This window comes from Callospermophilus lateralis, chromosome 19 (genome assembly GCF_048772815.1).
Source record: "Callospermophilus lateralis isolate mCalLat2 chromosome 19, mCalLat2.hap1, whole genome shotgun sequence".
Lineage (NCBI taxonomy): Eukaryota > Metazoa > Chordata > Mammalia > Rodentia > Sciuridae > Callospermophilus > Callospermophilus lateralis.
In genome coordinates, this window is record NC_135323.1 from 35694846 (window position 1) to 35707332 (window position 12487).

Below are 12487 nucleotides of genomic sequence, written 5' to 3' on the forward strand. Positions count from 1 at the left end.
GGCTAGAACAGAATACCAAGATAAATCAATACAAAGAAGGATTTCCATCCAGTCTCACCTCATGGCAGCCAGGAAGCCGGAGAGAGAGGAAGCAGCTGAGATCCCAACGTAACCCTCAAGGGACCCCTCACCTATCTAACTTTCTCCTACGGGCCCCACCTCCTAGTTTCCACCACCTCCCAATAGCACGATTCTCTGGGGACCAAGTCTTCGACACATAGACCTTTGAGGTCTATACCTTCCAGCTCCAAACTATGACACTAAGTGAATGGAGAAACTATGGTGCCTCCAGACAATGTAATATTATTCAATACTGAAGGATTTGAGCTCTCAAACCATGAAAAGACATGGAGCTTAATGGTGGATCACTTGCCTAGTGCGCATGGGGCCCTGGATTCAATCCCCAGTACCATGGTGGCGGGGGACACATCCAGGATGGGGCTAGGATGGGGCTCAGTGATGGACTGCTTGACTTGCCCAAATTCAATCCCTAGCACCTAAAGGAGAGAGAGAGAGTGATGGAGGAAATTACGATTTTCTTTTCTTTCTTTTCTTTTTTGTCTTGTTTTAGGAGCTTTTCATTAGCTTGTTTATTTGCAGTATTGGGTATTGCAAATGCTCACACATGCTAGGCAAGTGCTCTGTAGCTGAACTACATCCGCGGCCTTGAAATGCATATTATTAAGTGAAGGAAGACAGCTTGGGAAGGCAACATACTTTTTGATACCAACTATAGAACATTTTGGGAAACGCAAAACTATTGTGAACATTACAGAGATCAATGGGCGGGAGAAGAGCTCAGTGATAGAGCATTTACCTCGCGTGCATTAAGCCCTGGGTTTCATCCCCAGTACCAAAGAAATCAGCAGTTGCCAGAGGGTAGTGAGAATGGACAGGTGGAACACTGAGGGTTTTTAGGGCAGTGAAACTGCTCTGTAGGATACCATAATGGTAAACTCATGTTATTAAACTGGGCACGACTGTAATCCCAGCAGTTTGAGAAGCTGAGGCAGGAGGATTGTGAATTCAAAGCCAGCCTTTGCAACTTAACAAGGCCTAACCAATTCAGTGAGACCCTATCTCTAAATAAAATACAGAAAAGTGCTGGGGATGTGGCTCAGTGGTTAAATGCCCCTGGGTTCAATCCCTGGTACCAAAAATAAAGAAAGAAATGTATGCAAACCTATTGGATGTACACCACCAAAAGGGAATTGTAATGTACATCTGGGACTCTGGGTAATAATATCCTATCCATGTATCTTCACCAGTTGTAACAAACGTAACCCTTTGCCTCAGGGTATTATCAGTAGGGGAGGCCGTGGGTGGGTGGATGGGTAGGTGGGAACAGGAAGCACTGGGAACTCTCTGTACTTTCCCTTCAATCTTGCTACAAGCATAAAACTGTTCTTAAAAATATTGATTTGTGCCAGGTCTGGTGGGGTACTCCTATATTCCCAGCTGCCCAGGAGGCTGAGACAGGAGGATTGCAAGTTCAAAGCCAGCCTCAGCAACAATGAGGAACTAAGCAACTCAGTAAGACCCTGTCTCTAAATAAAATACAAAATAGGACTGGGGATATGGCTCAGTGTCAAGTGCCCTTGAGTTCAACCCCCCCCCAGTACCCCCCAAAGAAATACACACACACACACAGTCTCAAAAAAAATAAAAAATAAAAAAGGAACCAGGCATGGTGGCACATGCCTATAATTCCAGCAATTTGGGATGATGAGGAAGGAGAATCTCAAGTTCAAAGCCAGCTTCAGCAATTTAGTAAGGCCCAAAACAACTAGGCAAGATCCTTTCTCAAAATAAAAAAATAAAAAAGTCTGGGGGATATAGCTCAGTGTCTGAGCGCCCCTGGGTTCAATCCCTAGTACCAAAAAAGAAAAAATGTCTCCTTGTCACAGTGGTCCCCCACCTAGCACTATGGGCTGCTCAAAATGTATGTTGGGTCAAGTGCAATGGCACACATCTACAATGGCAGACTTAGAAGACTGAGGCAGGAGGATCCCAAGCTCAAGGCCAGCCTGGGCTACTTAGTAAGATCCTATATCAAAACAAGCTTGGGTTGTGGCTCAGTGGTAGAGCACTTGCCTAGCATATGTGAGACACAGGGTTTGATTCTCAGCACCGCATATAAACAAGTAAATAAATAAAGGTCCATTAATAACTAATAAAAATTAGATTTTTTTAAAAATGTAAACTGGGTGTGGTGGCATACACCTGCAATTCCAGCAGCTTAGAGGCTGAAGAAGATCTCAAGTTGAGGCTGGAAGATCACAAGTTTGAGGCCAGACTCAGTAATTTAGCAAGGCTAAGTTGGCAAAGCAACCCTGTTCAATCCCCAGTACCCGGAAAAAAAATAAAAGTTTACTATATAATAATATGGATGAGGGCTGGGGATATAGCTCAGTTAGTAGAGTGCTTGCCTCACATGCACAAGGCCCTGGGTTCAGTCCCTAGCACCAAAAAAAAAAAAAAAAACGGTGTGTTGGATGAAAAATGACTGCATGGACTGGGCACGGTGGTACAGGCCTATAATCTCAGCGCGGCTCAGGAGGCTAAGGCAGGAGGATCGCAAGTTCAAAACCAGCCTCAGCCATGGCGAGGAGATTAGCAACTCAGTGAGACCATCTCTAAATAAAATACAAAATAAGGCTGGGGTTGTGGCTCAGTGGCTGATGCCCATGAGTTCAATCCCTGGTACAAAAAAAAAAAAAAAAAAAGGATGCACATCCGATAAATGACATTCGTTTAAAATGAAAGAAAAATGACTGCATGGACAAAGGACCACCAGTCAGTGGCATGAGCTCTGAATGATTCCAGCTTATGTTTCTTGGTGTCTCCAACCAAACAAGATATCCTTTCCTCTATGCCTTTACCACTGAGGGTCCAGAATGGCCACCCATCGGTGCTGCCCCATTGCCTGCCCCTCTCCTGGTGCAATGCAGGCAAACTCCTCCACAGCCTGTGCTCCACACCAGAGTGTGTTCAGATCTTGCCACTGCCACCCCAGAATGTCCTACCCTCCAAACCTCAGTTTCCCAGAGGGAAGACAACCAACCTGCAACAGCGGTATGACCAGGAGTAGGCTCCCTCCATCCACCCCATTGGGCTCCCTCCGTTAAGAAGTGTCGAGAGGGGGATGACCCCAAATCCTGCATCTGTGCCTGTGCTGGGACTCTCCTCTTCTGAACAGTCTGTGGGGGTGCAGCTCTGTAGAAGCAGGGATGCCTCGCGGAGGAGGGACCTTCTGGTGAGGTGAGATTCAGCTCATAGAAAGGTGAACTTTTGGGGGCGCCCACTACCCAGATCAGTGGGAAGCCTCCCTTCCCAGCTGTGGAGTCAGCCAAGGCAGAGCTAAGCTGAACAGCGGGTGGAGCTTCCACATTTCTGGAAAACAAAGAATTAAGGGTGGGAACCTTAGCTCATCAGGCCCATTGACCTGACCAGGAAGGCGGAGTAGGGTGGGCACTAAGGGGGTCTCGGAAGCATTAGGGTCAAAGACAAACCTATGAGACTCCAGGCTTCTCACTTTCAAACTGCAAAACCTGAGGTCAGCCTCAAAGCCTCAGGCTCCTAACCTGTGAAGTGCGTGCAGAGAGGAAGTGGGAGGCAATATGGCATTCCCTCACTCTGAACCCTGTGGGTGAGGTTGCTGTTGACACTGGGTTTTCCAGCCTCAGTTAGCCATCCTGGCTGCTTGTCCCAGAAAGGAAGGGATGGGCCAGAGGATTCTCAAAGCCCAAAGTGTCTTGTGTCTGGGTTGCACTTCCGGTGCCTTTAAAGGCAAAAACTGTTGGAGCGCCACTTTCCATAGCCCCGCCTACTGCTAGTGAGGTGCCCATGTCTCAAAGGGGGCTTTGAATAGTGATGGTTCTTTCCCAAGGCCGCACAGGTAAGACAACCCACGACCCATTCTGCCCTGGGGGCTGTCTAGTCTCAAGCCAATGACAGCAATGATACCACCCAGGTCCCTCTCTGGCCTGAGGCCACCTTAAGGATCCTTCCCCCAGGAAGCCTGGGAGGAGCCTCCCCATCTCAGAAGGCCCAGTTCTATGGTCCTTTGTTACCTTATTATCCAAAAAAGGCAAAATGGTTGCTTTTAAAAAATGTTTTTTCCATGAGGTGAGCTAGGGAGGCTGAGATAGGAGGATCAGAAGTTCAAGACCAGGGACTGGGGTTGGAGTGCTTGCCTACTACGTGTGAGGCCCTGGGTTCAATCCTCAGCACCACATAAAAATAAATAAACGAAATAAAGGTATTGTGTACAACTAAAAAATACACATTAAAAAAAAGTTCAAGACCAACCTCAGCAATGTAGCAGAAAAAAAAAAAAAAAAAGGGCTGGGGATGTACCATGATCCTCAGTAGTCAAGTGCCCCTGGGTTAAATCTCCAGTACCCAAAACTAAGCTTTATTGAGGTACAATTTGTTCTGATGCATGTCTATACCTTGAAATCACATTTGACATGATGCTATATTCTTTATCAGAGCCTCTGGCTCTTCTCATTATCACAGCTTGTAATTGTGAACTCACTTCTTTATTCCTGTTGATGGTTTCCCCCATTCCCTGGATTCCTAATGAGGGCAGGGGACATTTGTTTTCCAGTATACCCCCAGATCTGGGACAAGAGTTTATCAGTTTGTGAATGGATGAATGGGTGGGGTACTTGTTCTGATTGACAGTTCCTCCAAGGCCAGGTTATCTCGGCAACCTCAGGTCCAGCAGTCGGCAGCCAATAAATGTTAATGGTCCCAAGATGGAACTTCCTTGCAAACTCAACCACCTCAGAGCTGAAGTGCCCCAAGATGGCCCTATCTCCCTAAATCCTTCTGTGGGCCTCCAAGACTGCTCAAGGTGAGGCTACTTTTACCAGTGGAAGCTGCACTGCATAGTGACAGGCAACTCCACTCCCTTTCCTTGCTGTCAATCAGCTTTAGAAGGGGAGCAGCAGCAGTACCAAGTGGAGGCCAGCCTGCAGCTCCAGGTGATCCCCATCCTCTACAGCTGGGCCCTAGAGGATGAGCCTTGGACTGTTAGAGGCAGATATCCTCCATCCATTCCTGAATCCTAGACCTCAGTTCAGTTCTCTACCCCATCAGGCTTTCTCTGCTGTACCCACCAAAATCTGCAGATAGCTTAAGCCAAAGCACCATACTGCAGGTAGCTGGTGCAGAACTGGATGGGACCAAGTCAGTCACCAGGACAGGACTCTTAGAAACTGGTGAGGATGGTAAAGGGATGTAGCCCAGGAGCCCTCCTTTCCCACTCCATATTATAAGACTTGAGCCTCCACCAGGTGAATCAATCCATCACCAGGTATAGCAGGCACTAAGCTGTCACGCCACCATCCCAGCAAAGTGGAGAATAGCTCCCTACCCTTTCAGAAGCATCTCATAACCCAGGGTAACCTGGCATAGTGGGGAAGGCCAGGCCAGAGGTTTTTGTTCCAGCAGGAGAACCTCAACCCCCAACCTCATGCAAGGATGGCTACTTTGGCATCAAATACCAACCCACCTTCCTGAGCACCCTCAATGGCCCACACACCCAACAATACCACAAAGCCACATTAACACTTCATCTTTAAGGTGTGCACTTTTATTGAACTGGTCTCAAGTCAGTGTACAGGTAAGCCCTGGCTGCCTCCACACCTTAGCCCACTCCCAGGGAGACCAAAAGCCTTCATACATCTCAAGTTGGGGGACAAAAAGGGGGGCCACGATGGCTGACCATTCAAAATAAAACAAAATAAAAAAGTATTAAGGCGAAGATTAAAAAAATTTGCATTACATAATTTACACAAAAGCAATGCTGTCACCTCCCCTGTATGGACTCGGGTGAGGACTGGGCCATCCTCCACGAGGAGGAGTGGGGCGGCTTTTGGGAGGGCGAGGGACTTCCTGTAACAATGCATCTCACTATATTTGGAATGACTATTAAAAAAAAGAACAATGTACAATCAAAGTCCTCGGCCATATTGTAGAACTTTGGGGATGCTCGCTCCAACCGACTGCTGTCACCTTCACCGTTCCAGTTTTTAAATCCTGAGTCAAAAGCGCCAAAACAAAAAACAAAACAAAAAGGAAAAAAAACAAATAAAGCCATGCCAATCTCATCTCGTTTTCTGCGCAAAGTTAGGTTTTGTCAAGAAAGGGTGTAACGCAGCTAAGTAACAGTCCGCCTAGAAGCATTTACGGTGGACAATGGAGGGGCCAGATTCGTCGTACTCCTGCTTGCTGATCCACATCTGCTGGAAGGTGGACAGAGAGGCCAGGATGGAGCCGCCAATCCACACAGAGTACTTGCGCTCAGGGGGAGCGATGATCTGCAGAGGGAAGGACAGTCATTGAGGATCCTGGATGTCACAGCACTCCTACCTCCTGGAGCCTAACCTGATAGGACCAGACCACCAGCTCAGGCTGGGCAGACACTCACCTTGATCTTCATTGTGCTGGGTGCCAGGGCTGTGATCTCCTTCTGCATCCGGTCAGCAATGCCTGGGTACATGGTGGTGCCACCAGACAGCACTGTGTTGGCATAGAGGTCCTTGCGAATGTCAACGTCACACTTCATGATGGAATTGAAAGTAGTTTCATGGATGCCACAGGATTCCATGCCTAAAGGGAAATGACATCAGACTTCCAGTGTGCCCCAAGTGTGAGTGACCCTTGTGTAAGGAGGGGATCATAGGAGTGAACTGTCAACTCACCCAGGAAAGAAGGCTGGAAGAGTGCCTCAGGGCAGCGGAATCGCTCATTGCCAATGGTGATCACCTGACCATCAGGAAGCTCATAGCTCTTCTCCAGGGAGGAGCTAGAGGCTGCAGTGGCCATCTCCTGCTCGAAGTCCAGGGCAACGTAACACAGCTTCTCCTTGATGTCACGCACGATTTCCCGCTCGGCTGTGGTGGTGAAGCTGTAGCCACGCTCAGTCAGGATCTTCATGAGGTAGTCTGTCAGGTCCCGGCCAGCCAGGTCCAGACGCAGGATGGCGTGGGGAAGGGCATACCCCTCGTAGATGGGCACTGTGTGGGTGACCCCATCACCGGAGTCCATCACAATGCCAGTGGTACGGCCAGAGGCATACAGGGACAGCACAGCCTGGATGGCCACATACATGGCTGGGGTGTTGAAGGTCTCAAACATGATCTGTAAGGAGAGAGAGGACTCGTCATACTCAGGAAGCCATTTGGGGAAGTTAAGCCAGACTGGGGACATGCAGAGAGTGCAAGAACACAGCTACATGTGTGTGCTGGGTGGGGGTCTCAGGAAGGGGATTCTGTTCAGACCTACTGTGCACCCATTGAGTACACACTCCAAGGCCACTTTACATCAGCCTCATTGGCTTTGTCACACAAGCCAGTGTTAGTACCTACACCCACACTATTTTTTGAACACCTAGTCAGAAAGGCAAACACAAGAGAAAGTTCTCATCTGGAAAAAAGCAAATAGAACCTGCCAAAGTTCCAAAGGAGACTCAGGTCAGAGAAGAAAAGTCCTATGGAGAATGGCAGAAGAAAGAACAAGTGAGAAAAGGCGTGGCACAGAAGGGCAAGGGAAGATGGTTGGAAGTGACCCTGGGGAGGTAGTCACCAACTGACCTGGGTCATCTTCTCACGGTTGGCCTTGGGGTTCAGGGGAGCCTCAGTCAGCAGCACAGGGTGCTCCTCAGGAGCCACACGCAGCTCGTTGTAGAAGGTGTGGTGCCAGATCTTCTCCATGTCGTCCCAGTTGGTGACAATGCCATGCTCAATGGGGTACTTCAGGGTCAGGATGCCTCTCTTGCTCTGGGCCTCGTCACCCACATAGGAATCCTTCTGACCCATGCCCACCATCACACCCTGTGGAGGAATAAGCAGGTACACTCAGCACGGATGCGGCCCCCAGGACCCCACCCCAGAGAAACTCTGGTTCCCGGCCTCAGAGAGGACATAAAGGCTGGCCGCCCTACCTGGTGCCGCGGGCGCCCCACGATGGAGGGGAAGACGGCCCGGGGAGCATCGTCGCCCGCGAAGCCGGCCTTGCACATGCCGGAGCCGTTGTCAACGACGAGCGCAGCGATATCGTCATCCATGGCGAGCTGCTGGCAAAGCGGCACAGTGACCGGGGGTCGCGGGCGCCCCGCCCTGCCCACTTCCGGCGCACACAACCTCGGGCCGCCAGGGGGCGCCGGTGCGCGCCCAGCGCGGGGACAAAGGAAGCCGGGCCGGCCGCGTTATTACCATAAAAGGCAAACGCTGGTCGGAGGCGGCCCCGCGGCGCGCGGCAGGAAGCCAGGCCCCCGCCCCCTCCCCACCCGGCGCCGGCCCCGCCTCCGCCCGTTCAAACAGCACCCGGCGGCCGGGCGCGCGCGCGCGCCGCAGCCACACCCGACGGCGCGGCAGGAAGCATGCGCAGGCGCCCTGGCAACCCCACCCCTTCCGGCTCGCAGCCCCGCCCCTGGCCTAGCCCGGGACGCGGCACCCTGGGCCCCAGCGCGCACGCGCAACTGCACCCTATCTCCGGCGCGCGCAGCAAAAGCGTCCCGGATCCCAGCGCGCACGCGCAGGAGCTCCCCAGCCCCCACCCGGCCCAGCCGGCTCTGCCGAATGAGCGCCCGGCACGGACAAAGACGTGCTCGCTACCCCGGCTGCACTATGCAGCGCGTCCTCGAACCCAGTCCTGCAACCCTTGGGCTTACAGGGTTGCATCCCACCACCCACCAGCCAAGTGGCTTCCCAAGCGCCCACACCGCAGCCGCGGCTCTCCCAAGTGTCCACGCCGCGGCCCAGCGGCTCCCAAGTGTCCATACCACGGCTTCAAGGACTCCCCAGATCACACCACAACCCTAGTGGCTCTCTGAGCAACCAGAGTGGCCCAGTGGCTCCTTAAGTGCCCACACTGCGTCCCAGGTGGCTCCCTAACATCTACACTGCGGCCTGCGGCTCTGCAGCGGCGACGTGGCCGCAGCCACCTTGGGCCCGGTCATAGGGGCCTCAGGGCCCGTCGGGGGCCGATATGCACGACGCCTGAGCCTTACCTGGGTGGCGGGTGTGGACTGGCGGCGGTGGAGCGGCGAGGAGACTGTACTCGCAGGGTGGACGCGGTCTCGGCAGTGGCTGCGCGTCGCGCCGCCGGGTTTTATAGGGCGCCACCGCGGCCGCTCGAGCCATAAAAGGCAACTTTCGGAACGGCGGGCGCTGATTGGCCGCGCGCCGCTCACTCACCGGCCTCGCCGCACAGTGCAGCATTTTTTCACCCCCTCTCCCCTCCTTTTGCAAAAAAAAAAAAAAAGAGAGAGAGAGAGCTAGCGAGTGAGAGAGCGCTAGATTGAGGAAGAGGATGAAGACTTTTGGCGTTGGCCGCCCTTGGGTGCTGGGCCCTTGGGCCTGGCGTGCGCGCGTGGCCCACGCCCCACTGGATAGTGCCCGGTCCAAGCCCACGAGGCCTGGACCAGGCCTGGGCCCAGCCTGCGCGTCTCTCGTTCCCCCATCCACCCCGCGACCCTCTGGGTGTGGATGTCACATGGGTAATGTGCACCCAAAAGGGCGAGGGTCCGCACAGATGCCTGAGCGCCTAGTTGGCCATGGGTTCTGGCCTAAAAGCTTGTGGGACCCGGGGAGGTCAGGAGTCACTCCCTTGCCAGCAGCACCACCGTGGTCCAGAAAGCTCGGAGGGGGGGGGGGGGGGGCTTAGTTTGCTAAGTGTGTGGCAGGGTTTCTGCTCAGACCTGGAGGGACAGAGGAGGAGACAGAGGGTTTGGGCAACTGAGGAGTCTCAGGGTCACACTCTAGGGGACAGGATGGGCTCCAGGCTCCTGATAGTTGGAGGTGGCCTGTGAAGAAAGCTCCAAACCGCCCCTGCCACAGGCCTAGGAAGAGAGTGTGCTCCACAGAGTAAAGAAACTTAGGGAACCATACTGTGTGCGAGGCTGTGAGTTCACACCCAGCCAAGGCCAAGTCTGGGCCGTTAGCTAGTGAGTGGCCCAGGCACTGCTGGGCGGTAGCCCACCATCCGTTGTCTGTCTGTCATGTTTAGCCACAGCTGAAACGTCCTCCTGGACCATCTGGAGGCTGTGGGGAGGAAAGATGTGCCAGAGAGGAGTTGGGGGTGGGGCCCGGAGCTTGAGACGGGCCAGAGAAGACCCTCTCCTTGTCACCGTTGCTAACGCTGGGTCTGTTCACTGCACATCAGGCAAGAAGTGGGTGCAAAGGAGTATTCCAGAAGCTGTCCACCTGGCAGGGGGAGCCAAACCGACACAGGGATCGGGGCCCTGCGACCCCAGAGGGGTATCTGACTCAACTTAGAGGACCTTGTACCTCCTGGGTGCTGGTGAGGAGAACCTACATTTTCACATAAAGAAACCTGGGAAGGATGGTGCAGACAGGAGCAGGGAAGGCCTGCTTAGGGCCTTGCCGCACATAGTAGGTGCTCATTGAGTTTGTGTGTGGAAACCAGGGAAGGATAAATCCATATATGGATGAGGAACCTGGGGTCTGGGAAGAGGAGACTTGAGCCAGTTCGTGGTAGGAGGCTGGTGGCAAGGCACTTTGCAGGTTGCAGCAGCCACAGCGGGGGTGGGGAGGGGGACCACCACCCAGCACCCAGTGGAGGACGCAGCTCCTAGCTAGCATTCCCACAGAGCTGCCAGACACTTGACAAAACCCTCCCCCACCCGGAGTCACCGCCCTGGGCCTAAGTGAACTTTCCCATCCTTTCCACTCCCTGCCTTCAGGGGACGGGACGGGACTGCCCTGTCCCTGGCCTTGTATCTCTCAGTAGTGGGCACCTCGCCAGCTGCCCCGGGACCGCCAACCTTGCAATTCACCCGTGGGTGGGGTGGGGTGAGTGTGGCCCTCTTTGCTGCCTGTTGGTGAGGGATGCCTCAGGCTGTTCACGTACTCTGGTGGGGTGCAGGGGGAGGATTCCAGCCACCAGTGTCCCAGGAGGAGGTGGGAGGCTCTGGGGAGTCTCCAGGCAGCCACACCGGGTCAAAGCAGACCTGATCACCAAGAAGGACCTGCACTGCCACTTTACCTCCTCTTAACCAGGGGCTGGCCAAGGGGCAGGAGCTCCAGCCTCACCCGCCCTCAGATTGGAACAGTCCTAGCCCGTCCTACCGCCTGGTAGTGCCTTCTTATGTGTAGCAGCCATTTTCTGGTGCTCTCCTATGCATCCTTCAAGACCCATCACAGAAGACCCCTCGTAGGGGGAGCCCCTTAGCTTCTACACCTTGCTCTCCCCTTCAGGCCATGCCAGCAGCACCAGGCTGGTATTTATAACTAGGCCTCCCCCATCAGACAATGAGCCCTTGCAGGTCTCCATCACCCCCACTTCCTCCCACCGCACCCACCCCAGGGCACCATTCTGTTGAGTGAATAAATGACACCTGGGTCTCCTCAGCCCCCAGAAAGGGCCCTGAGAAAATGGCGAGTGGAGGAGGGGACTAGGCAGAGAGCCTGGGGTGGGGGCAGGAAGAACTAGAGAGAGAAAGCAGGTCTGGGGACAAGGAAAAGAGGAAGTGGAGGAAGGGGGAGACCGGGGCGGGAGAGGAAGTGGGCCAGTTCTTCTTTGCTTGGGAACTTTTGCCCTTGTGTGGTTTCAGATCTGTCCCTCGGGTGGGCCACACAGCCACAGCAGCCTTGGCCCAGCTCAGCCAACAGGAGCCCCCTGCCCTAATTCCTCCAGGCAAGGGGACTTTAACAGTCCTCACTAAAGGCCTACTCCCTGGCTCTCCTCCACAAAGCACCCTGCCACCTTGCTCTGGGGACTCAGGTCCCTCCACTACCTGGCCAGGGGGTGGGGGTTGGGTGTCCAGTCTCCATTTTGCAGAGCAAAAAACTGAGGAGGAAGGAGAAGTCCTGGCTAGACTGGAGTGGGCTCCTCGAGGGCAGGACCCCTACACACAGTAGGTGCAGGGGGAGGGAGAGAATGGAATGAATGAGGGAGGGAGAGATGGAACATTCCAGAAAACACATCCCCTTTTGACAGAACTGATAAAGTACCTGCCTAGGGCCAGTGTGGAGAAGGCTAGGCTCAGAGCCCCTGAGGCAGGAGGCCAAGCCTCCCTCTCCAGGCTAAAGTGTTCCCTGGAATGTCCTCCCAGACAAGGTCCGAAGGCTGCTTCAAAATCTGAATTCCTAGCCCCTCCTCCTCTGTTAGCACAGAGAACAGCTGCCAGCCCTGGGCCACACAAGCTGGCTCTCCTGGCCTCCTCCCCTGTTCTTGGGATGTTCTTGGTTCAATCTGAGTTTCTGAACCTCAGGACTCTTGGGGCTGGGGAGAGTGCATGAGATTCCTCTGTCTCCTGTCCAGCTTCTCGGTCTTCAGGGCCAGCTTCAAGCTGCCTTCTCCAGGAAGTCTGCCATGATTTCCTCCCTTCTTTACTACAACAGCAGTAGCTTTCTAGCCCAGAGAAAGCTAGTGACTCAGTCAGGATCACCCAGCAAGGGCACCACCAGGAGCTGAACCTGGATCTTCTGGAATAGCTCCTGGATCATGCAAC

At 53.6% G+C, this 12487-nt stretch overlaps 1 protein-coding gene across 2 annotated transcripts; it reads right to left on the reverse strand.

The window, feature by feature from the left end:
• Nucleotides 1–5586: 5586 nt before the first annotated feature.
• On the reverse strand, nucleotides 5587–9109 carry Actb (actin beta). Of its 2 annotated transcripts, none has more exons than XM_076840084.1 (6): nucleotides 9023–9109; nucleotides 7955–8086; nucleotides 7605–7844; nucleotides 6714–7152; nucleotides 6440–6621; nucleotides 5587–6329 (listed from the first exon to the last, which is right to left on the reverse strand). In XM_076840084.1, exons 2-6 carry the CDS (start codon nucleotides 8075–8077, stop codon nucleotides 6186–6188), a joined length of 1128 nt encoding a protein of 375 aa, XP_076696199.1. In that variant the 5' UTR covers nucleotides 8078–8086; nucleotides 9023–9109; the 3' UTR covers nucleotides 5587–6185. The 2 variants fall into 2 exon arrangements, with proteins under 2 accessions (XP_076696199.1, XP_076696198.1); XM_076840083.1 differs by having other exon boundaries at nucleotides 7955–8083; nucleotides 9023–9105.
• Nucleotides 9110–12487: the final 3378 nt, after the last annotated feature.

What these genes read in the sequence shown, in the direction of transcription:
- Actb (XM_076840084.1), bottom strand. Translation starts at nt 8,077, where the DNA reads ATGGATGACGATATCGCTGCGCTCGTCGTTGACAACGGCTCCGGCATG. An exon ending in TGGGGCGCCCGCGGCACCAG is followed by an intron (nt 7,845 to 7,954) that starts GTAGGGCGGCCA and finishes ATTCCTCCACAG; the next exon opens with GGTGTGATGGTGGGCATGGG. An exon ending in CTTCCAGCCTTCTTTCCTGG is followed by an intron (nt 6,622 to 6,713) that starts GTGAGTTGACAG and finishes ATTTCCCTTTAG; the next exon opens with GCATGGAATCCTGTGGCATC.